Source organism: Neophocaena asiaeorientalis, unplaced genomic scaffold, assembly GCF_003031525.2.
Source record: "Neophocaena asiaeorientalis asiaeorientalis breed wild unplaced genomic scaffold, Neophocaena_asiaeorientalis_V1.1 scaffold114, whole genome shotgun sequence".
In the NCBI taxonomy this organism is placed as follows: Eukaryota; Metazoa; Chordata; class Mammalia; order Artiodactyla; family Phocoenidae; genus Neophocaena; species Neophocaena asiaeorientalis.
Genome location: NW_020173116.1, coordinates 6,511,321 through 6,538,536, shown reverse-complemented (window position 1 = coordinate 6,538,536; position 27,216 = coordinate 6,511,321). Strand labels below are relative to the sequence as shown.

General features: G+C 43.1%; 1 protein-coding gene across 1 annotated transcript in view; it reads left to right on the top strand.

The window, feature by feature from the left end:
* Positions 1 to 27,216, top strand: part of ACOXL (acyl-CoA oxidase like) — a 307,274-nt gene that overhangs the window by 152,279 nt on the left and 127,779 nt on the right. The window contains 2 exon segments of the mRNA XM_024743961.1: positions 1,662 to 1,778; positions 19,185 to 19,338. Of these exon segments, the coding sequence (XP_024599729.1) occupies positions 1,662 to 1,778; positions 19,185 to 19,338 (271 nt within the window).

The following is a 27,216-nucleotide window of genomic DNA, read 5'->3' as shown; positions in this document are numbered from 1 at the left end:
AGGCTCTCCCTGCCCACGCCACCTGGGCTGCTTCCGTCCGTGTCCTGGGCTGTGAGCTTCAGGCTGTGAGCTCCGTGGCCAGGCCTGAGCCTTCTTGACCTTGGGAGATGCCTTGCGCCTCGGGTGATGCTGGCACCGAGCAGGCCTGCAGATGTCCCCCAGGGGAGTGAATCACATGTGGCAATAGCTGGTTTCGGTGGAGAAGAGTTTAGCCACAACGACCATAGGAAAAGTTCCAGTAGAAACACAGCATTTCAAAATGCAAGTTAAGAGAGTGGGTACATATGGAGTTTGTAGAATGACCCGACATTATGGTGACACCATTATTGGGTCTGTGACTGTTTTATTGGTTTCACGATGATCTGGAAAAAGCTGGGAGGTTTTCCTACGGACTGTCAGGCTCCTTTGGCACTGTGCCCTGTTGTGGTTGGGATGGACGGAGGGCATGGGCAAAGGCAGGGTGGGGTCATGTTCCTCAGACAACTATCTGTGGGGTGGTTAGATGGCGTCTGGGGAAGCTATGCTCATGGAAAACGAGCCTGCGCTCACAGTGTGCCTGTGTGTGCTTGTTGTTAGGTCTGTCCTCACTGCCTCCCACCCACATGAGATGGCCAGGTTGTGAATTCTAGATGCTTTATGAACTAAAAAGATCTTGGTACCCTCCTTTTAATTACAAATAGGAAGAACATTAAAGCATGCAATTATGACCCAGAAAGTATCAAACACAATTTTTAAAAATTTGCTGTTTCCTCTCTCTCGTTGAGTGATTGATGGGCATCCTCATTTCATTGGCGTCTGAAGCACAGGTTCGCCCTGCCTGTTGGATAACCTAGCACGATGGGCACCTGTGTGCGCACGTCTGCATATGTGTGCACGTGTGTGTGTGAAATGTTTCAGAAATTGACGTTAAGATCGGAGCTGTTCACAGAAGGGAGGCTGCCAAGCCCAGGATTGTAGAGCATCAGCCTGCATGGGGCAGGGGGGTGACCTAGACAGGCGGGGCTTGTGCTTTCTGCAGCCGCGGGATTCTGTAAGATTAACCCACGGGTGATGCCTGGGGGCAATCCCACCCCACTTTCCAAGCTGCTCTGAGGAGGACCTCTGTTCACCCCTACGCAGCTGCATCAGAGCGAAAGGCAGTGCTGTCCACAGGGCACGGGGTTTAAGGAAGGATGTGGAGAACACCTTTTGCACGAGGAACTGCAGGGGAGGATTTAGGTGGGCTGAAAATAATGACCCACCTGCAAATCTGACAGAAGCACCGGGGTTGGTGTGGCCTCCTTGTTGAGACTGTCCTTTTGAAATATGTTCTAGGGTATCACTCCTGTCCTAGTAATTATGTCAGGAACTTAGTAAAGCTGAATAATTAATGATCTCAGTGCACTAGGAACTATAAAATGCCACATAAATGTTAAGGAGTAAAAATTACTCTGCGTATTAAATAGATACCCTGCTTTAAAAATATTCCATGGTGGGAAGGTTAATTTCCAGAGCAGCTGAAAAGCTTTTTGTTGGACTATCTTCAGAAACTTTTGCCATCTTAAGTACATTTTAGGAGACTGAGGCATTCTGTATCTGAAGTATTTGAAAGACAAATGGCTGTTTGGGATGATGTTGCCTATTGGATTTTGGTAAAGTTGTGTCTGCTTGATTCTCTCTAGCCAGAGGCAGTTTGGGCCCAAAGCCAAGGAAGAGGTCAAGATTATTGAGCACCAAACACAGATCCTGCGGCTGATGCCTCACCTGGCCACGGCCTTGGCCCTGACCTTTGCCAACAGGTGAGATGCCTCTGGGGGTTTGCCCTCTTGAGGTGAGTTTGCGGCTCTGGCATTAATAGGAGGCAGAAGAGAGAGGCAGGCAGGGGCTTCAGTTCTTTTCTTTTGTAAAAACTTTTTTATTTTTTTAAAATTTACTTTTAACTGTGAACACGAAAGAGTCTGTGGTTAAAATCCAGTGCTCAAAAAAAAAAAAAAAAATCCAGTGCTCAGGTCAAACTTGCCATCTGAATCTTGGTAGTCCATATATCCTGATGATGGGGTCCACGAAGAATTTGGGAAGACCCGAACTGACGCTTCTCCAGAGTTTCTAAAAGAAACAGACTCAAACAGTTGAAATTTCTCTACCTGTGAAAACGGTTCTAATTTATACTAATATTTTCAAAAATAGGTCAAGGTGTGTACATATGGTGGCGGGCTATTGAATAAAAGAGCAGTAGGGGCTTCCCTGGTGGCGCAGTGCTTGAGAGTCCGCCTGCCGATGCAGGGGACACAGGTTCACGCCCCGGTCCGGGAAGATCCCACATGCCGTGGAGCGGCTAGGCCCGTGAGCCATGGCCGCTGAGCCTGCGCGTCTGGAGCCTGTGCTCCGCAACGGGAGAGGCCACAACAGTGAGAGGCCCGCGTACCGCGACAAAAAAAAGAAAAAGAGCAGTAATAATACTGTAAATTCACACAGAACTTCACATTTTACAGCTGGCTCTTCTTATCTTTGTCTCATAAGCCTAGACATTGCCTGGGCAGTTGTGGGTCATTACCACATGGTAAAGATCAGAAATTAGGAGATTTGCCTAAGATCACAGGGTCCAGGAGTGGGTGGACTGGGAATGTAACTCCAGACTTTGGACCGTTATCTGTGTTCTTTCCTTCCTGTGCAATCCTGCTTCTTGTGGGAACTACGAGAATTAATTTCTGAATAACTTAGAACTGGCGTGTGTGTGAAACTGACCGCGCCAATGGGTAAGCTGGTGCCAGGGTTTATGAAAAGGTGATTGGAGAGATGCTGCCTCTAGTGTGCTGCTGGCTTGTGGGGCTGCTCGGTGCTGCTGGCCTGGCTGGGAGGAGCTTGGGCGGGCGCCCCTCTGCCCTTATGCGCTCAACACTGGGACACCGGGGTGTGTGAACGGTGAATCCTGCAGACTGAGCTTCGGTAGCAGCACTAAGATTGATCCAAGCCACCTGGAAGAAAATGTAAATCACTCACATCTAACACCTTCCTTAAAATATTCTTGAATGTCTTTTGACGTTGAATTTGCGTATTGTAAAATGCACAGATTTTATTGCTCAGTGAGTTTTGACAAACATATACACTGGTGTGATGAACACTTAAACCGAATCTAAAACATTTCCATCACTCCACAAGGTTCCCTCGTGCCCCTCTGCAAGTTGCCCCACTCACCACCACAGCAGAGACGACCACCTTTCTGATTTCTATCCCGATAGCCTTTTCTGCCTGTTGTTGACCTTCATATAAATGGAATCATACAGTGTGTCTTTGTGGGTGTGTCCAGCTTATTTCGTTCAATGGAATGTCTTGATGTTCCTCAATGCTGTTGAGAGTTTAATTCTTATTGCTGAGTAGTAACATTCAGAGAATAAACCACATTTTTTTTTTTATCCATTTCTGTCACTGATGAACATTCAGGTTGTTTCCAGGCTTTTAGCTACTATGAATAAGCCACAGTGAATATTCTAACACAAGTTTTTCATTTTTCTTAGGGTAAGTGCTTAGAGAGGACTTGCTGGGTGTTGGGTATGTGTATGTCTAACTTCATAAGAAACTACCTGTTTTTCAGGGAGGTAGGACCATTCTACACTCTCTTGGGCAATATATGGGAGTTCCAATTGCTCTGCATCCTTGCCAGCCATTGTTATGATCAGGTTTTGTCTTGCTTTGTTTTAATTTTAGTTTATTTTGGTCTTTCTAATAGTTCAATTTTATTACCCTAATAACTAATGACATTGAGTGAGTATCTTTTCATGTACTTATTTGCCATCTGTATATTTTCCTCACCCATTTTTTAAAAGTTATTTTTATTTATTTATTTATTGGCTGTGTTGTGTCTTTGTTGCTGTGCGCGGGCTTTCTCTAGTTTCGGCGAGCAGGGGCTACTCTTCGTTGCGGTGCACGGGCTTCTCATTGTGGTGGCTTCTCTTGTTGTGGAGCACAGGCCCTAGGTGCACGGGCTTCAGTATTTGTGGTGTGCAGCCTCAGTAGTTGTGGCTCGCGGGCTCTAGAGCACAGGCTCAGTAGTTGTGGTGCACAGGCTTAGTTGCTCTGCAGCATGTGGGATCTTCCCGGACCAGGGCTCAAACCCGTGTCCCCTGCACTGGCAGGCGGATTCTTAACCACTATGCCACCAGGGAAGTCCCACACCCATTTTTAAATTGGGGTATTTATTTTCTTATTGTTGAGTGTCAGAGTTCTTTTTATATTCTGGATAGATTCTTTGGCATCATATATGTGATTTGCAACTATTTTCTCCCAGTCTGTCGCTTTGGCTTTTATTCTCTTAAAAGTGTCTTGATCAGAGCAATAGTTTTTAATTCTGATTTGATATGATAGCTTTAAATTTTGATTTGTCTTGAAATTGGATAATGTGAGTTCTTTTTCAGAATTGTTTTGACTCTTCTCATTCCTTTTTGCCTGTCCTTAAACGTGTTAGAATCATCTTGTAAATATCTACAGGAAAGATGGCTGGCATTTTGCTTGGGATTGTGTTGAACCTATAGATCAAATTGGGGAGAATTGACTTCTTAATGTTGAGACTTCCAATTCATGAACACCATGTATCTTTCCATTTTTAAAGGTCTTCTTAGATTTCTAGCTCCAGTGTTTTGTAATTTTCAGCACACAGCTTCTGCACATATTTTGTTATATTTATACCTAAGCATTTTACTTTTCTTTGGTGAAATTGTTTATTTCTAGTATATGGGAATAGGATTTACTTTAGTATGTTGATCTACAATCTTGTTTGTAGATTTTAATACATATAGGATTCTTCAGATTACCTGTTTCTTCTTGAATGGATTTTTATTTACTTCATCTAATTTGTCAAACTTATGGCAATAGTGTTGGTTGTGGTATTCCTTTATCATCCTTTTAATGTCTGTGGAATCAGTAGTGATTTCGTCTCTTTCATTCCTGATATTTTGTTCTCTCTCTCCCTCATCAGTTTGTATAGGTTTATCAATTACATTGCTTTTTCAAAAAACAGATTTGATACAATTGATTTTCTCTACCGTTTTTCTGCTTTTAATTTTCTTGATATCTCCTCCAATGTTTGTTATTTCTTTCCTTCCACTTGCTTTGCTTTAATTTCTTCTCACTCTCCCTTAAGGTGAGAGGTTAGGTTACTGCTTTGAGACCTTTCTTCTTGCCTAATCATTTAGTACTAAAATTTCTCTCTAAACATTACTCTAGCTGCATCCCTCTGCTTTTGATACGTTGTATTTTCATTCAGTACAAAATAGTTCACAGTTTTCCTTGAGACTTCTGCTTTGACTGCTTTGGTTATTTGGAAGTACTGTCATGGTCCAAGAACATATTACGAAGGATTCTGTTCTTTCAAATTTAAGGCCCAGAACACACACACACACACACACACACACACACACATCTAACACATTCCACGTTGCGAAGAATATATTTTCCGCTATAGTTGGGACGATAGTTCTATAAATGCCAATTAGGTTAAGTTGGTTGGTTGTGCTCTGCAGACTATATACATTCTTTCTGATTTTCTGCCTACTTGTTCCATCAATGGCTGAGAGAAAGGGGTTGGCATTTGCAACTATAATTATAAATTTGTCCATTTCTTCTTTGAGTTTTATTAGTTTTTGTCTCAAGGATTTTGACTTCTTTAGATGCATATACATGTAAAGATTATTATATTTTCTTGGACAATGATCCCTTTATCATTATGTAATTTTTCTCTTAATCCCTGAAAATATTCCTTGTCCTGAAGTCTATTTTGTCATATTAATATAGCTACTCCAGGTTCCTTTTCTTTAGTGTTTTCATGGTACGTCTTTTTCATACGTTCATTTTTAACCTGTCTATATTTTTAAAGTGGGTTTCTTTGTAAAACAGAGGATAGTTAGGTCTTGATTTTTTTATCCAACTTGAAAATGTCTGACTTTTAGTGGGTGTGTTTAGACCAATTGTATTTAAAGTGATTGTTGATATGTTTGGATTAAAATCCACATTGATAGCTGATTTTTATTTTTTCCATCTGTTTTTTTTGTTTCTTTTTCCTTTTTTTCTGCCTGCTCTTAGATTAAATGAGTATTGTTTATTATTCCATGTTATCTCTTTGATTGACGTTATTTATACTACTTTTGGAAATATTTTCCTTGTTGACCCAGCGTTTACAGTTTACATCTTTACTGAATTAGAGTCTGTGTTGAACTATTATACTGCTTCCCCTGTCGTGTATGGACCTAAAACAGTATATTCCAAATTCCTCCCTTCCATCCCTTTTTCTGCTATTGTTGTCACATAATTTACTTTTAAATATGCTGCAAGCACACAATATATTGCTACTGTTTTTCTTTTACATAGTTATGTTTTAGAGCAATTAAAAATCAGTAAAATTGAATTTTATTTTACCTTTATTCAATTGCTCACGCTGTTAATTTACTTGTATAGATCCAAATTTCTAATTGATACCATATTTGTTCTGCCCGAAGAACTTCTAACATTTCTTGTAGAATAGGTCTGCTAGCAGCGAATTCTCCCAATTTTTTTTTTTTTTTTGAGAAAGTCTTTATTTCTCCTTTCTTTAAAAAAGACATTACCAATATGTACAGAGTTCTGGGTTGATAGTTTATTTTTCTTTGAGCTTCTTAATGATCTCACTCTATAGGCTTCTTGATTCCTTGATTCTCATGAGAAAACAGCCATCATTTTTCTGGCTGTTTCCCTATATTCCCCATATATGCCCACTTTAACTGCTTTTGAGATTTTCTCTTTTTCTTTGATGTTCAGAGTTTGATTATGTTGGCCTAGGTGTGGTTTTGTGGTTTCGTGTGTCTGTGCTGTTTGGAGTTTGTGGAGCCTCTGGGATCTGTGGGTTGAAGTTTTTCATCAAATTTGGAAATACTTTGGCCATTATCTCTTTAAATATTTTTTCTGCCCCATTCTTTCTTTCTTTCCTATACAGATGTCAACCTGCTTCATACTGTCCTACATGTCACTGAAGTTATGTTCTTTGTTTTCTTTCTGCTTCAATTTGGATAATGTCCATGGATCTGTCTTCAAGTTCTCTGTTTCTTTCGTACACAATGTCCAATCTACTAAAAAGGGCTGGTTCCTCCCTGGAATTCAGCTCATCAAGGCTCCCTGCAGCATTTGTTCTTTGGGAAAATACAATTTTTATTTTATCCACTTTCCTTCTTACTGTTATTAAGGGAACAAAATCTCTGGTGTCCTTTTATATCTTAACCCTGTGACATTTCTTTTAACCTCAACAATTCCATCTGAAGTTGTCACTAACTCTCTACAAAGTGTCCCTCACCCCACTATACCCCTTTTGCCTTCACCCTTCCAGCCTTGCTTCAACTAAGCCAGATATTTCTTGACACAGAGGCTGGTTTCCAGTGGTTCTCTGATGTGCTTTTTAAAAACTACAGACTCTGTGCACCCACTGCCATGATTCGAATTCACCTGGTCTAGGGAGCATCCCAAGGAATGCAGAGTGTGTGTACTTAAGCTCTTTGGTGGTTCTTATGAGCGGCCAGAGCTGAGAACCACAGGAACGTTTTAGGGAGTTTCCTAGCGTGACCTGGAAATACATTTTGCTAACAGTTAAGAAGCAGCGGTATTAAATTATCATGAACATGTATACTGGATCAAGATAATCTGACAGTGAAACCTAAGAATGTTTTGCATGGATGCCAAAGGCAAAGAAAATTCTTCTTTGAATCTTTTGCCCTGTAGAACTTGTGACTATCATGAAGAGGCAAGGCTATCTATACATTCACTTCTTAATCCACTATTTACAAATCCATGACACGAGAAGTTACTAGACCACATAACAAAGAGGCACTATGTGTTCCTCATTTATAGTTTATATAGGTATAAAATACATATTTGTATATATACACTTATATACACCCATATTTGTATGTAACAAAAGTGTTATATGAATCAACATGTTTTTTTCCTTCAGCTCCATTGTTATTTTTTAGACTGATGTAAGCGTCATATACCTGGATTTTGTAAGAACTGTGTTGTCACTGTTAATAAAAATTAAAGTTTCTCTTGATTTTAGGGAGATACTCGTCAAAGGCAGAGAAGTAGAGAAGTAGAGATCACCGTTCCAGGTTTAGGTTTCAAGGGAGAAAGGAGAGGTAATAAATGGAAATTGACTAGTAAAAAATAAAAAATCACAGAGCCCTTACCATGTGCCATGCATGGGTGAGACAGTGTTGAACAGGACACATCAGACAGATGCCCTCACCAAGCTGTCAGTCTAATTGCCCCCGGGACCTTCCTGATTTCCTTGACCTTCACCCCCCTGGGTCTTCTGTGGTCTCTGGCCGAGTTCAGTGTCCCCCTCGTGGCTCTGTTTTCTTCCCCTGTGCCTCCTCGGTGGCAGCAGGGGATTGACCCACTGAAAATCTGGTTAAAGGAATCCCCAGGACGAAGTGCCTCAGCTATGGGGGGAGGAGAGGTTGTCTGTGTTTTGAAACAGTGCCGGGAGAAGTCGGTGTTTCTGTGACAAAATCCAGCTCTCCTATTTCTCATTTACCATGCCGGTTGCCTCTCCTCCAACTGGTGAAGAAATAGTTTAATGAAGTTGGTTGTTACATGACAAATGCTAAGTACCTCTCCCCCCTACACACCCCACTTTAAAAAAACTAAGGTTATCAAACCTTGGTTATAGGTCCCATCTCTCAATTCCCGTGGACCTAATTCTGCCAATCAACTGGCTTCAGTTTCAGGGTCTGGGTAACTTGAGTTTTGATGGGTTAGATGTTTGTTCAATGCATTCGGTCCCGCTCAAGTGCAGAGAAACACTCGTGAGCATCCGGACATTCAGGTGTATGTGGCTGGAGTGGGAAAAACAGGCCACTAGCCACGTCAGTGGCCCTGTCTCTCTTCCCATCTAACGTGACAAAAGCACAGATAGAGCTTCACGTCACAGTAACAAACAGGTCACGGAAGTGAAATGGGACAGCTTCTTCCAGGGCACATCACATATATTTGTGTCTTCAGCAACCTTACGGCACCTTGCTAGTAGGGCTGCCAGGTAAAATACAGCCTCCCAGCTAACTCTGAGTTTCAGGTAGCCAACGCACACCTTTGTAGTCTAAGTATGTTCCCATGACTGCAACAGGGAGTGTGCCCTTAAGCTAAAGATTATGCATGGTTTATCTGAAATTCAGATTTTACTGGGCGTGCTCTGTTTCTGTTTGTAGAGTCTGGCACTCCTGCTGGAGTTGGACGTGGTCCCTGCCACATGGAGCTTGTGCTGCCTTGTCTAGGGTTTGACAATAGTGGGTCAGCAAGTGGACCTGGTTCCTGACCCCCTCCCGTGCCCATCGCCTCCACAAGCCTGGAGACTGGGGGAAGGGGGAAGGACCTGCTTGGCCCCTAGTGAGCCCCCTTCCCCCTACCCAACCCCCTACCCCGCCCCACTCATGTCCTCCTAGCCTTGACAAGGAGGGGACAGAACCAGCTGGCCTTTGGTGCCTGTTTGCTCTGGAAGAGGTGGGACCTATCTCCCCACTGCCTGCCGAGCTGCCGGGCAGAGCCAGCTCAGTGGGGAGGGGACTGTCTCAGCGGGAGCATCTGTGCCAGGTGACGGACGGCCACCTGAGGAGCCTGCCAGGGCTCTCCCCCTGCTCTCTCTCTCTCTTCAGAACTGCAGAGCTTTGCCCTTGTCCCCTCATCACACCACCTGTGTCAGGTCCCTCTCTGGGCCCTGAGGACTTGGCAGCCAACAGCAAGGTCACAGCCCTGCCTGGGTGGCCACGTGGCCAGGGAGGATTCCTGTTTTCCCTTTGGCTGTGGGTGCCCATCCTTGGGTCACTTATTAACCTCCGTGGGGCTGCTTCCCACCGCTGAGGCCCCAGTGTCCTGCGTGCATCCTGGTCCAGTGCCTTGCCCGTGGCCCGTGGCGTCTGGGTCTTACTGGACCTGCAAGCCGATGCCCTCTGTTCTCACTCACAGACTGTGACCGTAATTAATGACTGTGGTGGGAATACATGTTCGATTACTGTTAGCTGCTGTCGTGCCATCACCCCCAAGATGCCTCAGACTTCCCACCCCCATCCTGTCAGTTACCGCATTCTGGTGATTTTTCCTCCCTACACTAAAAGCACTCAAAGCTCACCTTTCCTGGCATCTCGCCTGGACCCTACCCAGCTCCTCTCTTGCCTCCCTGGCCCGCACGTCCAGCCTGGCCCTCGTCAAATCTGTTCTCTGCAAGCACGAGGCCCGAGATGAGATCTGAATTCTCACCTGCCTGCTGGGACCCTCCTGCGGCTTCTATATTGGATGAAACTCACTCCCTCATGTGGCCTTGGGGCACCTTCCCCTGCCTGGCCCCTGCTGCCCCCAGCCACTCGTAGTGTCTTCTGTCCTCCACCCTGTGCTCAGCCTCACCCCTGCTTCGGCCTTTCTTATAGGCAGCCTCCGCACCGCGCCCTGTCACTCACGCCTCACATCCTTGCCTCCCGTCACCTGGTAGCTCACTGTCATCCTTTGAGACACAGTTCAGCTTGTCATCTCCTCCAAGTCACCTTCTTCCCTGAGCTCCTCCTGGCATCAGGAGCCCTCTGTAAGCTTCTTGGAGCAGCATCCCGGGCTCCTTTTTTTTTTTTTTTTGCGGTACGCGGGCCTCTCACTGTTGTGGCCCCTCCCGTTGCGGAGCACAGGCTCCGGACGCGCAGGCTCAGCGGCCATGGCTCACGGGCCCAGCCGCTCCGCGGCACGTGGGGTCTTCCCGGACCGGGGCACAAATCCGTGTCCCCTGCATCGGCAGGCGGACTCTCAAGCACTGCGCCACCAGGGAAGCCCCCGGGCTCCTTTTTTCATTTCACCATTACTCTTGGTTTGTGGTTATGAATTCTTCCAGCATAGAAATCGTGGATTTTTAATTTGGCATCTCCACGTCCTAAGAGTGCTGGCTCTCTGCATGAGATACTTCAACTCAACTGAATGAAATCACCTTGTGTGATTACATCCCTCTTGGTGGAGCCCAGGGCTGGCTGGCCAGGGCGGTTGGTCACTGAAATCTCCGCTTGGAATCATCTAGTGGGATTTGCTACCAAAATGAACTTCCTAGCTTAGAAAGTGACCAACAACTTAAAAATAAATCAATATCTGTGGTGTGCCAGCCAAAAGGAGTATTTGGGGTTTGCCTCTCCTGTTATTTATTCCAGCCCAAATGGGCAGTTCAGTAGTCCAAGCTGGGTTCCAGGCCAGGAGGGGCCACAGCACCGCCATGCTGCTGTCTTTATATTGGATCCAGTCCTACTGTTTCTGCCCAACACCTGCAAGGATAAAATTAAGACAATAGCTAATACATATTCAATTGCATACCACATACCAGGCACTGTCCTAAGGTTTTTACATGGAGTAACTCATTTAATTCCTCATGACAACTCAACAAATTTCTCTCTTTTTTTTTTTAATAACATCTTCATTGGAGTATAATTGCTGTACAATGCTGTGATGTCTCCATAGCACCTACGTAAAGCGGTGCCTGTCACAAAGTAAGATCTCACTGATATTTGTTGAATAAATGAGTGGGTGGAATGATACTTCATAGTTTCAGAAATTCACCAAAGTCCTGTCCTTATCAAAAAATGGGGTTCAGGATAGTTAAGCCCCTTAGAGTTCCTTCACCAAATGAAGACTGTCTATAACTATATATCAAATACTACCTATAGTATTTGATAGGATTTATAGTACTGTTTATGATACTACCAAACTGTGATTTTAATACAGTCCTGAACTCTTATTGCCAAAATGTCTTGTTTGCTCTTTTTATGTAATACAGATTTTTGTAAATTGAATTCTGCCCTGTTGCTGACTTAACTGTTTTAGAGATACTCCATCTGCATTTCTAATGAGTCTTGCCTCGATGGTGGGTTCTGATTCTTCAAATGGACATAACCTATAAGGAAATATTTCACGTTTCTAGAAGCATTCACTTAAGTAAACAGGTTTGGAAATGAAGAATGTTTTTGCCATAGTATCCCTATTTTCCAATTTATCTCTGGGCCCCTCTGAGTTTCTTGTATCAGACTTTCTTAAGACATGTGCCTCTTGGACTCTTACACACCCTGAACACAGAAGGGTTTCTCGGAGCTCCTTGGCAAGCAGACGTGAGAGCGTGATAGTGGATAAACGCCACTAGGGGAACCGCTCTGTCTGGCAGACGGCGGCTCTTCCTCAGCAGGGCCCATGTCCTGTCAGTGTTAAGTAAAATCACAGGCCAGCATTGCAAAGAAATCTTACCAGATCTCTGCTAAGAGAGTCTCATGATCCTTTTTTTTCTTAGCTGACTTATTTCTTCTTTACCACCCATTTTTACCCTGAGGAACATCTAGGGGAGTGTGTGTGTGTGTGTGTGTGTGTGTGTGTGTCTATGGTTAGGGAGGTCGGAGGGGAATCACATATACATTTTTTTAAATGACCAGGCCTGGGATTCTCTGAGCATCCTCGCATTGCAGCCACAGCCCAGGGCATGGGTGACTATATTCTAGCATCGATTTAGAATGTTATTAACTTCCTCAGGGCACTGATAGGCACATTACTTATAATGAAAAGAGAGTGGTATTTAGGGCTGGAGAACCCTAGGTTTGAATCCTAGCTCTGTCCTAACATAAGTGAGACCTTGACTTAGGTATGCAACCTCAGTTGAGCCTCAGTTTCCCCATCTGCAAAGTGGGGATATGATTTCCTATTTCATACAGTCGTTGTGAGGATCAAGTCAGATGATAAATGCAGAAGCTCTTTGCTTATAGTAGTTGCTTCATACGATTAGGTTTCTTTTCAGCCAAGTGCGATTAAACACATGGTGGTTTCCACGTTTTGTCAATTTGCCCAGCTCAACGGCTTCAGTTCTGAGGTTGCATGGTCTTTCCTGTTTGCTGTAACATGAGGCCCAATGCAACATCTTTTGCATGTGCAGGATTTATTGAGGAAACAAGGATGTTTAGACATTATAAGATTATTCTGTAGATGGAAGATGGTAAATACCTTGAGCCAAAATTGATCTTTGCCATTCAGAAAAGGAAAGACAAGCCACAGAACGGGAGGAAATATTTGTAATATGTATATCTGACAATGGGGTATTATCCAGAATATGTAAAGAACACTAAAAATAAAATTCAACTAAAAATAAGATGGGTAAGCCACTAGAACATGGGCAAAAGATTTGAATAGGTACTTAACAAAAGAAGATTGTACGGTCAGACAGTAGACACATGAAAAGATGTTCTTTGATCATTAGTTATCCAGGAAATGCAAATTCAAACCATGAGGATTACCATGACATATCCACTAGAATGACTAAAATTAAAAGGACTGCAAAGATGGCTTGTTGGCGGGCACGTGGAACAACTAGGACTCCCATACACTGCTGGTGGGAGTGTAAAATTGTACAACCACTTTGGAAAATTGTTTGCCAGTTTCTTAAAAAGTTAAAAATACCTCTTCCATATGATCCAGTCACTTCACTCCTACATATTTACTCAAGAGGAATGAAGACATATGTCTCCTCTAAGATTTTTACATGAATTTTCATAGCAGCTTTATTTGTAATAGCTCCAAACTGGAAACAACAAAAATGTTCAACAACAAGTGAATGCACAAATGAAATGTAATCTATGCATTGCATAGAATGGAATTCTAGTCAGCAGTAAAAAGAAACAGCTACCAATACATTGCTCAGTATGGATGGATGAATCTCAAGACAATATGCTCATTGAAAGAAGCAAGACATAACATACACTGTATAATCGCATTTGCATAAAATGCAAACTAATCCATACTGACAAAGATTGATCAGTGGTTGTCTGAAGATGGGGGTGGAGGAAGGGATGGTTTGCAAAAAGGGATGAGAATTTTCTGAAAATCGTTAGAAATATTCTGTAGCTTGATTGTGGTGGTGTTCTCATGGGTGCATAGAGTTGTCAAAACTCTCTACATGGTGCACTTTGAATAATGAAGTCTGTTGGGGATAAATCAATCCTCAGTAATGTTGATAAGGAAAAAAAGATAAATTGTTAGTTTAAAGCAAAAATAGCAATAAAATTTATAACATGTAGAATATATTTTTGTCTCAACAGTGACATCATGGATGGCAGAATGGAAAGGAATTATATATTGTTGTAAGGTTCTTATATTATCCTTGACGTGGTATAACAGTATTTGAGGGGAAACTGTGGTCAGTTAAAGATGCATGTTTTAGGCCACAGAAAAATTGCTGGAAAAAAATTAGTAACACAGTTTAAAATCCAGCAATGCAATACTAAAGATTATTCAATTAATCAAGAGAAGACAGGAGCATAGGGAAAAGAACATATGGGATAAATAGGGGAAAAATTGCAAGATAATAGTTTAAAACTCAATCGCATTAATAATTACACTGAGTGTAAATGATTTAAACACTCCTATTTTCAAATTGTTAGATATGATAAATTAAGACTGAACTAGATGCTGTCTACAAGGAACCCACTTAAAATTAAAGACAAAGAGGTTAAAAGTATGAGAATAAAAAATTTATACCTGCAAACATTAACCATAAAAGAGTTGGAGTGGCTATACTAATATTAGATAGACTTCAGAAGAAGGAATATTACCAGAGATATAGAGGATCACTTCATAATGATAAAGCAGTCTACTCATCAAGAAGACATAACAATCTAAATGTGTATGGATTCCACGAAATAGCATCAAAATACATGAAGCAAAAATGGAAAGTACTGAAAGGAAAAATTAACAAATCCTAAATTATAGTTACAGACATCAGTCCTTTTCTCTGAGAAATTGATATAATAAACAGACAGAAGACCAGTAATGACATAAATCATACGAACAACATTACTAACAAACTTGACGTAATGACGTTTATTGAAAACTCTACCCAGCAAGAGCAGAATACACATGCTTTTTTTTTAACATCTTTATTGGAGTGTAATTGCTTTACAATGTCATGTTAGTTTCTGCTGTTTAACAAAGTGAATCAGCTATATGTATACATATACCCCCATATCCCTTCCCTCTTGTGTCTCCCTCCCTCCCTCCCTATCCTACCTCTCTAGGAGGTCACAAAGCACCGAGCTGATCTCCCTGTGCTATGCGGCTGCTTCCCACTAGCTATCTATGTTCCATTTGGTAGTGTACATATGTCAATGCCACTCTCTCACTCTGTCTCAGCTTACCCTTCCCCCTCCCCGTGTCCTCAAATCCATTTTCTACGTCTGCGTCTTTATTCTTGTCCTGCCCCTAGGTACTTCAGAAACTTTTTTTTTTAGATTCCATATATATGTGTTAGCATGTGGTATTTGTTTTTTCTCTTTCTGACTTACTTCACTCTGTATGACAGACTCTAGGTCCATCCACCTCACTACAAATAGCTCAATTTCGTTTCTTTTTATGGCTGAGTAATATTCCATTGCATATATGCGCCACATCTTCTTTATCCATTCATCCAATGATGGACACTTAGGTTGCTTCCATGTCCTGGCTATTGTAACTAGAGCTGCAATGAACATTGTGGTACATGACTCTTTTTGAATTATGGTTTGCTATAAACTTCCCTCTTAGAACTGCTTTTGCTGCATTCCATAGGTGTTGGGGCGTCGTGTTTTCATTGTCATTTGTTTCTAGGTATGTTTTGATTTCCTCTTTGATTTCTTCAGTGATCTCTTCGTTATTAAGTAGTGTATTGTTTAGCCTCCATGTGTTTGTATTTTTTACAGAGTTTTTCTTGTAATTGATATCTAGTCTCATAGCATTGTGGTCAGAAAGGGTACTTGATAAGATTTCAATTTTCTTAAATTTACCAAGGCTTGATTTGTGACCCAAGATATGAGCTATCCTGGAGAATGTTCCATGAGCCCTTGAGAAGGAAGTGTATTCTGTTGTTTTTTGATGGAATATCCTTTAAATATCAACTAAGTCCATATTTTTTAATGTATCATTTAAAGCTTGTGTTTCCTTATTTATTTTCACTTTGGATGTTCTGTCCATTGGTGAAAGTGGGTTGTTAAAGTCCCCTACTATGAATGTGTTACTGTTGATTTCCCTTTTTATGGCTGTTACTATTTGCCTTATATATTGAGTTGCTCCTATGTTGGATGCATAAATATTTACAATTGTTATATCTTCTTCTTGGATTGACCCCTTGTTCATTATGTAGTGTCCTTCTTTGTCTCTTGTAATAGTCTTTATTTTAAAATCTATTTTGTCTGATATAAGAATTGCTACTCCAGCTTTCTTTTGATTTCCATTTGCTTGGAATATCTTTTTCCATCCCCTTACTTTCAGTCTGTATGTGTCCCTAGGTCTGAAGTGGGTCTCTTGTAGACAGCATATATATGGGTCTTGTTATTGTATCCATTCAGCCAGTCTATGTCTTTTGGTTGGAGCATTTAATCCAATTACACTTAAGGTAGTTATTGATATGTATGTTCCTATTACCATTTTCTTAATTGTTTTGGATTTGTTATTGCAGGTCTTTTCCTTCTCTTGTGTTTCCTGCCTAGAGAAATTCCTTTAGCATTTGTTGTAAAGCTGGTTTGGTGGTGCTGAATTCTCTTGGCTTTTGCTTGTCTGTAAGGTTTTAATTTCTCCATCTAATCTGAATGAGATCCTTTTTGGGTAGAGTAATCTTGGTTGTAGGTTTTGCCCCTTCATCTCTTTAAATATGTCCTGCCACTCTGTCCTGGCTTGCAGAGCTTCTGCTGAAAGATCAGCTGTTAACCTTATGGGGATTCCCTTGTGTGTTATTTGTTGTTTTTCCCTTGCAGCTTTTAATGTTTTTTCTTTGTATTTAATTTTTGATAGTTTGATTAATATGTGTCTTGGCGTGTTTCTCCTTGGATTTATCCTGTATGGGACTTTCTGTGCTTCCTGGTCTTGATTAACTATATCCTTTCCCAGATTAGGGAGGTTTTCAACTATAATCTCTTCAAATGTTTTCTCAGTCCCTTTCTTTTTCTCTTCTTCTTCTGGGACCCTTATAATTCGAATGTTGGTGCGTTTAATGTTGTCCCAGAGGTCTCTGAGACTGTCCTCAGTTCTTTTTATTCTTTTTTCTTTATTCTGCTCTGCAGTAGTTATTTCCACTATTTTATGTTCCACGTCACTTATCCGTTCTTCTGCCTCAGTTATTCTGCTATTAATCCCTTCTAGAGAATGTTTAATTTCGTTTATTGTGTTGTTCATCACTGTTAGTTTGGTATTTAGTTCTTCTAGGTCCTGGTTAAACATTTGTTTTATTTTCTCCATTCTTTTTCCAAGATTTTGGATCATCTTTACTATCATTATTCTGAATTCTTTTTCAGGTAGACTGCCTATTTTTTCTTCATTTGTTAGGTCTGGTGGGTTTTTACCTTGCTCCTTCATCTGCTGTGTGTTTCTCTGTCTTCTCATTTTGCTTAGCTTACTATGTTTGGGGTCTCCTTTTTGCAGGCTGCATGTTCATAGTTCCTATTGTTTTTGGTGTCTGCCCCCAGTGGCTAAGGTTGGTTCAGTGGGTTGTGTAGGCTTCCTGGTGGAGGGGCCTAGTGCCTGTGTTCTGGTGGATGAGGCTGGATCCTGTCTTTCTGGTGGGCAGGTGCACGTCTGGTGGTGTGTTTTGGGGTGTCTGTGGCCTTATTATGATTTTACGCAGCCTGTCTGCTAATGCGTTGGGTTGTGTTCCTGTCTTGCTAGTTGTTTGGCATAGGGTGTCCAGCACTGTAGCTTTCTGGTCGTTGAGTGGAGCTGGGGCTTGGCATTGAGATGGAGATCTCTGGGAGATTTTCGCCGTTTGATATTACGTGGAGCTGGGAGGTCTGTTGTGGATCAATGTTCTGAACTTGGCTCTCCCACCTCAGAGGCACAGCCCTGATGCCTGGCTGAAGCACCAAGAGCCTGTCATCCACATGGCTCAGAATAAAAGGCAGAAATAAAGAAAGAAAGAATGAGAGAGAAAGAGAGAGTAGTGTGTGGAAACCTCTCCTCCTTCACAGCTCCCTCCCACTGGTGCAGGTCCCATCCCTATTCTTTGTCTCTGTTTTTTCTTTTTTCTTTTGCCCTACCCAGGTACGTGGGGAGTTTCTTGCCTTTTGGGAGGTCTGAGGTCTTCTGCCAGTGTTCTGTAGGTGTTCTGTACGCGTTGTTCCACTTGTAGATGTATTTCTGATGTATTTGAGAGGAGGAAGGTGATCTCCGCGTCTTACTCCTCTGCCATCTTGAAGCTCCCCAGAATACACATTCTTTTGAAGTGCACATAGAACATTTATCAAGACAGACCGTGTGGATTTATAATGATTGAAATCATACAAAATATGTTCTCTGATTAGAATGAAATTAAATTAAGAATAAATAACAGAAAAATATCTGGAATAATCTTTACATATTAGGAAACTAAAGAACACACATAATTCATAGGTCAAAGAAGAAATCACAGGGAAATTAGAAAATATTTAGAATAAAATGAAGCACAACATATCAAAGTTTGTGGTAAGCAACTAATGCAGTGCTCAGAGAAGAGCGTATACCTTTAAATGCTTACATTAGAAAAGAAGAAAAGGCTAAAGCCAGTGGTGTAAATTTCTAGTTTAAGAAGCTAGAAAAAGAGGAACAAGTTAAGCACAAAGAAAGTAGAGTGAACAATAAAAATGAGAGCAGAAATCAATGAAATAAGAAATGGTCAAAGAATGGAAAAAAAATAATTAAGCCCAAAACTGTTTTTTTGTTTCAATAAATAAAATTGAAAGATCTTTAGCTAGAATGATCCAGAAAAAGACACAAATTATCAGTATCTAGAATAAAAGAGAAGGCATCACTATAGATCCTACAGACACTGAAAGGATAAATAAAATCAAATATCATTGTTATTGTTGTTATTGATGTAATGTCAATGTAATGCCAATATATTTGACAACATATGAAATTGACAAATTTCTTGAAAGATACATAGTACCAAAAGTGGCACAGAAAGACACAGAAAACCTGAATAGCTTTGTCTGGCATTACTGGTTAAATCAACCAAATATGTAAGAAAAGAAAACATACTGGTTTTACACAAACTCTTTCAGAAAAGAAAAGGAAAAATGAATTTTAGGAGCACCCCGAAACCAAAACCCAGACAAAGACATTATAAGAGCAATATCCCTTATGAGCGCATGTGCTGGGGGCACTACTGCATCCATCACAGGTCTCTGATTGTCTCGCAGGTATGCCGGCATCCTTCTGGACGAGGACATTTTCCGAGGTTAGGAGCTTGTCAGCAGTCGACCGCTGCAGGTGCTGGTGGCGGGGCTGAAGGCCTACAGTACCTGGGAGAACATTGGCTGCCTGCAGGACTGCCGAGAGTGCACTGGAGGCCTGGTGAGCCCCCGCAGGCCCCCAGTCCTGCAGGGTCTGCGTAGTTACACGTGTGGGGGCTGACCGTGTGGCCAGTGGGATTTGGAACCAGGTGGAATTCCCCCCTGCCCTTGTGACCCTGGATGCATTACTTAATTTTGTCACCTGTGCATGTCCACCTTCTTGGATGCTGCGAGGACTGATGCAGACCATGCTTGTAAAATGCTTGGCCCGTGGAGGCCCGCGGTAAATGTCATGAAACTTGGTGGTGGTGGTTGTTGAGAGTATAGGAAAGGGCCAGTGGGGGTCAGATGATCAAAGCTCTGCTCCAGTGTTTAAATCCCTTGGGGAGAAGGCAGGAGTGACCCCAGGGGTTTCTACCCTGGGAAGGAGGCAAATGGGGATATGCCAACCATTTAGAGAGTGTATAGAGTGTCCCCGGCCCAAGCCTCAGACCATATTGAGCAGTGAGGGGTGTGAGGTATGAGAAACCCCAGTATGAATCTTTGCAGAGTCGAGGGCAGTCTGAGGACAGCTGGGATCTGTGCTCTATTTCTCTACAATCCTGAGAGTGGAGGTGCCTGCGGGATGCAGGATGCCAGAGTCTCTGCATCCCTGTGGGAGCCCAGCGCTGGTCAGAAAGGGGACCCAAGTGGGGTCTCTGAGGACAGGATGTGGGGGATGTGTGGTTGTGGACCTGTGACTCGGTGGCATTGCACGGCTGCAGACATCAGCTCTGATGGCATCTGAGGTTCAGCCCCAGATGACAGTGCTGTGTGGGTGACCCCCAGGGACCACACTGCCTCATCGTCCTGTGGGCCAGAAGCAGGCCCTGCAGGAAGAGCAGGGAGGAGGGAGCCCCTCTTGGACCTTGGGCCTGAATTCCATCTTGAACTTGACTGAGTATTTGCCTAACAACAGGAGCTCTGAACCTGAAGGGGAGGCTGAAGAATTTTAGCCTCAGTGAGAAGGGGTCAAGGGCAAGTCCAGGGTGGTTGTAGAGAATAAAAGGGGAGGATGCGTTTCTGGAGAGCCCGGCCTCAGAGCAGCAGAGTCGGGGTCCATGGAGGGGCGAGGAGGTGCTGGGCCTTCACCACCGGCAGAGCCCAAGGTTTCTCCCACATGAACGGTGAGGATGGGACTGGGAGCCTCCTGAGTCCTTTCATCTGAGAGTCACCGTGCTCGCTTCTCTCACGGTGGCTGAGTAAGGATGTGCACGTGGCGAAGGGGACCTTGGTTGGTCAGACGTGCGTACCGTGTCTGTGATGGTGGGGGACATGTTTGCTTTTCCAGTGGGAATGATGTCGGGTCCGCCTGGAAAAGAAGGAGAATAGGGAATGAAGTGACAGCTGGCGCTGGGGCGCAGCTGGACCGGGAGTATCGGTCCTCTGAGGCAGCTGGGGCGATGGCTTATAATGACCTTAAGTGACCTGACACGTGTGAGGCCCCTGTGAAGGGGCTGGTTTCCATCCATCCAGTGGCCCTGCCCGCTCTTGCCCTCCTTCGTTGCCAAGCACCGACCGGCAGTGCAGAAATGACCCCTTCACCCACCATATTATGGAAAAGAACCTGACCGTGGAGGGCTGCTCTTCCAGGCTGGATGCCAGGCCTGTAATCCCACCGGGCACTGCTGCCTCATGAGGCTTTGCTTCCCAGGAGCTCCTCAGCAATGGATGCAGAGGGCCCTGATTTCCATTTCTGTTCCTTCCCTTCTCCTCTCCACCCCCATATCCACCCAACACCTAGCCCAAGGCTATTTGTAGAGACATAAATATTTGTTGAAAGAAAAGCATGAGCCTCTTCTAATTGTTCTAAGTTATATTTACAAACACCACATCTTGTGCAGGCAGGAGGTCTCCAGGAGTGAAGTGTGAATGTCTGGGAGCTCCCGAGATGGTACTGAAAACCACCTCTTTCATGGCCCGTAGGTCTAAATAGGTCTTGCTTCAAAAAAATGTATTTCAACACACATTTACTGAGTTTGAAGCCAGCAACCCTGGGTATGACCACAGGAAAGTTTTTCCCTTCACTATGCCTCATTTTCCCCATATATAAAATGAGGATAAACTCTCCGTTGTAGTGGTTGTGAGGGTTAAGTTATGCAAAATGATGATCGTAAAATGCTTCATAGATGAACCCAGGAAGCAGCAGCTGACATCTTTATGGTGTGCTTACCCTGGGGATTTGGAGAAAAAAAAAATACCACATGGTCTGTTTTGCTTGCCATCGTAAAGATGGATACAGAACCCAGACTGGTATGGCAGGTCCTATGCAGCAGCTGGGGCTGGGAGGGCTCAGTGACATCTGGAGGGGGGCGGGGGGCAGTCCTTGAGCAGTGTCATTTTAGCAATTTAGAGGATGAACGAGAGGCTTCGAGATGGGGGTCTGAGGACCTGCTGGATAAAGGGATACCTGCACACAGGTGAAGGTGTGGGGGTGTGTGGCGCATCTAGGGACACTGGGACAGGCATGGGCTGGGTTCAGGTGAAGGTGCAAGGGAGGAATGGCAACTTTATTCAGAAAGCCAGCAGACCAAGAAGATGGTGGACTTATGTCCCATAGAACCATCTTACCTGAGTTAGAATTCAGGCTTCTTTTATACTAAAATGGGAGGGGGTGTGGGTAGTTGTTGCAAACTTCTTGGTGTCAGAATCCTTTGTTCTTGCAGCTGTCCTTGTAGGTCAGGTCACGAAGTTCCTGTAAACCTTCCACAAGACAAATGTTATTCTCTGTTCTGCAACTTCTTATCTCTTATTTGAGTGGGAAAGTGTTATACCTTTAAAGGTCAGAGCCTTGCGAATGGGCTCTCCTGTATATTTTCAGGCTGTAAGCAACGTTCTTAACTTGTAGCAAAAGCAATAGAATACAAAGGTTAAATTGAAAGAACAGATCCAATATGGAGTCAGATTTGTTCTTCCCTATTGCAAAAGGGCAGGGACCAAGTCTTTGATCACCACAGCCCTACTTCTGACTATAGTGGGGAGTATCAGTAAGCAGCTGTTGACTGACTAAACAGACTGAATGATAGACTGATAGACAGACTGATGTCCATCAGACAGATGGACTGATGGACAGATGGACTGACTAAATAAACGACTGCCCTGTGCCTCCGTTTTTCTTTCTTACCCTTAGAAGTTAAGATTAATCCACAAAACTTGGCCCCTTTGGTCTTGCCTTGCTTCATTACTACTTCTTACCTTGAATATTTTATTTAAACATCTGACTCTATTGTTAAGTATTTGGAGACAAAGAACACGGGCATTGCCTTGAGGCTACTCAGGTGCAGAAGCCGGCTCTAAAGCCTGTACAGACCCATCCTGATGGCTCATTTGTAGAGTAGTTTAGGAAACAGGGACTTGAGAAGAGGGCTGGGATGGAAAATCATTGTACAATTTATCAAGATGTGACTAATCTGGCACCTAAGTTTTGCCTCTACTTTAAACACACACCCTGTTTAAATCCCGTTTCTCTGGACTGCTAACTTTCATGTTTGTTACTATTGCCTGAAGTGAGCAATGTCTGTGGAAGGCAGCTTCTCTGCCGAGGAAAGCATATTTGAAATCACATTCTTGTATTATTTTCACCAATTACAGAAGTGGTGATATCCATCGCAGAAATTCTTGAAACTACAAAGACACAAAGGAGAAATAAATAAATCCCACAATTATACTTTCCCCAGGATGACTGCTATCATTTGCACTATATGCGTTCTATGCATTGTGTACGTATGTGTTTAAAAGTTTATAACCTCTCCTTTTCATCTATGAGCTGATATGGATACCCCTTCCGATCAGTTCTTTGCAGTGAAGTTTTGACGGCTGGTACCATTTATCATGTAGATGCACCATACTTTATTCAACTAATTCTTTAGTGTATGTCAAATTTTTCTTTATTACAAATGACACTATAGACAACATTTTAGTAGCAAACTTTTTTCCCACATACCTGTGATTATTTCCTTGAGATCAATTATTTAAATGATATTTGTATTGTCACCAAAGGTTATACTAGTTCCCACTTCTGCCAGGAGTTGAACACAGAATCTTAATAGTAGCAGGACTACTGGCTTTCAAATTCTTTTGACCGTGACCTATAGAAAAGGGTACACTTTCAGTACCACCCCATATTTACAAACACATATACACAAAATTGAAAAGATAAATTTTATGAAACAGTACTCATCTCACTATTGTGATCTAGTGCTCTAGTATTTTCTTTTAAATTTATGTCATTTTAAGAAAAGCTAGTCATGATGCATTAAGCTGATTTCATGACCTGCTAGTGGGTCATAGCCTGTAATTTTCACAACGCAGCCTGGACTCACAGATCAAAAAAGGACCTTGCTATATAGAGTTGAGAGCTGCACCTCAGCAGAGTGTGTCCACAGTGATAAAAAGAAGCTGGGCTTTCAGGGGAAAGTATTTTCTAGCTCAGTCTGTGGGGTGGCTTCTGCTAAGACCCAAATCTGATAATTCCGTTTTCACCGGAACGCTACTAATTTGGCCCTTTAGGATTTAAGATTATGTATCTGGAAGTGGGAAAGAGATAAAGGCCTTTAACTATCTCCTAAGCACAGACACTAATAGAAAATGATCAGTTCTTGCTGGCTGCTGCCTCGTCTTGGATCTGAGGGGAAGACTCATTGAACAGCAGCCTCCAGCGTTTGGACCAGGCGAGAGTTCACGATCCCAGCATTGCTGCTCTTAATCTGTTCCACGGAAACTTTTGGATTCTGAGAGTCTTTCTCTTCATAAATCAGTGTTTCCATAGCACTTGGTGGTCGATTTGAATAACATCATCACTCTGTGTCAGGAAGTCATGAGAAAGTCTTAGGTTGGCTGTTTCTGCAAGAGCCTTGGCAATCACTGCCTTCCCTGAATGTTGCAGAAGTAGCCCTTAGCAGTGAAGTGGATATATACACAGAGTACAAACAGAAGTGAACTTTGGAATTGAACTATATTTCCGTCTTTTAACTCCTTTGTTTCCCAGCTTAAATATTTTCTAACTCTCTCTACCTTTTCAGCGAAGTCTGTCACGTTTTGTGCATAAAGCCTGGGATCAATGAGATTTCATGCAAAACAAGAAAATTTTTTCCAAAATCAGATTCTCAAAGGAACACTGGTTGGAACTTTCATAATTCATGTTGATGCAGTCACTCCGTTGCCTTAATGACTGTTGGTTAAGAGTCACTGTTAAGTGTTTCTAGGTTCTTTCTATGTGGAGGGCCAGGACATGTGAGGGGTGCACACTGTACACCGCGTGCAACTGGGAGGCCCCAAGGTTTCAGTCAAATGAGCATTAGTGGACTTTTGTTTCTGACAAAGTTGGAGTAACAGACAAGCAGATATACCCTCCCGACTGAAACAGCTTAAAAAATGGACAATACGTATGAACTAAACAGTTGGCGAGATGCTGGACGTCAGGCAGTGAGGGACAGTGATCTCTGAGAGAGAGGAAATCAACCAGATGAGCCCTACAGTTGCCCCTGTTTACTGCCGTGCAGGTGTTCCCATGCCACGCCTCACGAGGGGAAACCAAGGCAGAGCCCATGGGGCTGAGAGTCCAGGGAGACCCACACATCTAGAATTCACAGGATAAAGAACCGGACAGAACTCAGAGACCTACAGCCAGTCCCGTGCGATCATTCCGTTGACACTGGCTATTGCATAAGTGTGAGGAAACCACTCGAGGCTGCGGAAAGAATCACCCAAAAGGATTAGAGAGAACAGGGACTTCCCTGGTGGCACAGTGGTTAAGAATCCACCTGCCAATGCAGGGGACATGGGTTCAAGCCCTGGTCCGAGAAGATCCCACATGCCGCGGAGCAACTAAGCCTGTGCGCCACAACTACTGCGCACCGAAACTACTGAGCCCACGAGCCACATCTACTGAAGCCTGGGTGCTCCAGAGCCCGTGCTCCACAAGAGAAGCCACAGCAGTGAGAAGCCTGCACACTGCAAGGAAGAGTAGCCCCCTGCTCGCTGCAACTAGAGAAAGCCCACACAGCAACGAAGACCCAATGCAGCCAAAAATAAATAAATAAAATTTATTAAAAAAAAAAAAAATTAGAGGGAACAGTATCCGGTGCTCACACGGGGCTGGGAATAGTACATTTTCCCACCAGCCAGTCCGGAATACCTGAAGACTCACAAATGAGAAAAAAAGAAATGTTATGTATAAAAGACCAAAGGTAAGGAGGACAGATTTCTCATTGGAAAAAATGCAAGCAAGAAAACGTTGGAGCAACATTTTTAAAGTACTAAAAAGAAAAAGAATCTAAAGCTCTATACTCAGCAAAATTACGTTTCCAAAAAAAAGAAGGCATAATAAAGACATTTTCAGACCTGCAAAAGTTGAGGGGACTTATCACCAACAGGCTTTTACTCTAAGAACTATTAAAGGAAATTCTTCATGCAGAAGGAAAATAATATTGGATAGAAGTATGGGTTTGCACAAAGGAATGAAAAGCGCCAAAAATATCAATAGTAACTAAATGTGTCAATATATAAATTTTTTTTAGTATTTAAATCTCTTAAAACAAAAATCATAACAACATAGTGTGAGGTGTATAACTTATGTAAAAGTAAAAATGTATGATAGTAAGAACAGCAAGGCCAGAAGAGGAGAAAAAGAAGTGTGCTATTGCAAGGTTCTTGTACTGTAAACGAAGTGCTGCAGGATGACCTACCTGGAAGTAGACTGTGATAAGTTGCAGATGTATACTATAAATCCTAAAGCTTCTACTAAAATAATAAAACCAAAACTTGTAGCCAGGTAGCCCACCAAAGAGTTAGAATGGAATTATAACGGTACTGTTTATCCAAAAGAAGGCAGAAAAAGAGGAAATATGGGAGAATAAAGAGATTGTTCAAACAGTGGCAGGTGTAAACCTAACCATATTAAGCACTTTAAATGCAAATACCCCAATTAAAAGGCAGAGGCGAGCAGGATGGAGGTTGGCTGGCAGGTCCAGACCCTTCTTTTCCTCCCAGACCCTCTGAGGTGATTCCCGGCCCTTTCCCTCTGTTGTGGAGCTGAGGGAAGTGCGGCGAAATGTGGCTCAGTGATCCCAAACCTCCTTAGTGAGTCAGGGAGGGGCTGGAACGGGAGCTGGCGGGGGCAGCGCATGTTCCTGGTGCAGCCGTGTACCTTACACTTGGTCTGGTCTGCGTTGTGGCTTCTAACCTCCGCGTGTAAGCAGAGAATCCACCGGCTTGGTTTGGACGTGTTGAAAACCCTTCACCTGTCTGGTGGGAACGCGGAGAACAGACTCTGCCGGCTCGGAGGAGTCACGTGACTCAGTTCCGCTGCTTCCTTTGCTTCCCACCTTTTTCCTTTAAGGATTGATGGGGTCTGGACTTCCCTAGTGGTGCAGTGGTTAAGAATCTGCCTGCCAATCCAGGGGACACGGGTTCGAGCCCTGGTTTGGGAAGATCCTTACATGCCGCGAGCAACTAAGCCTGTGTGCCACAACTACTGAGCCCGTGCACCACAACTACTGAAGCCCGGGCGCCTAGATCCCGTGCTCCACAACAAGAGAAGCCGCGCAATGAGAACCCCGCACACCGTTGGGGACACGGGTTCGAGCCCTGGTTTGGGAAGATCCTTACATGCCGCGAGCAACTAAGCCTGTGTGCCACAACTACTGAGCCCGTGCACCACAACTACTGAAGCCCGGGCGCCTAGATCCCGTGCTCCGCAACAAGAGAAGCCGCGCAATGAGAACCCCGCACATGCCAACGAAGAGTAGCCCCTGCTCACCACAACTAGAGGAAACCGTGGGCAGCAATGAAGACCTAACACAGCCAAAAATAAATAAATAAATAAATTTTTTTTTTTTTAAAAAAAGGATTGATGGGGTCAACCAAATTTTCAGGCTGTTGATATTTAACTGAACTTGCA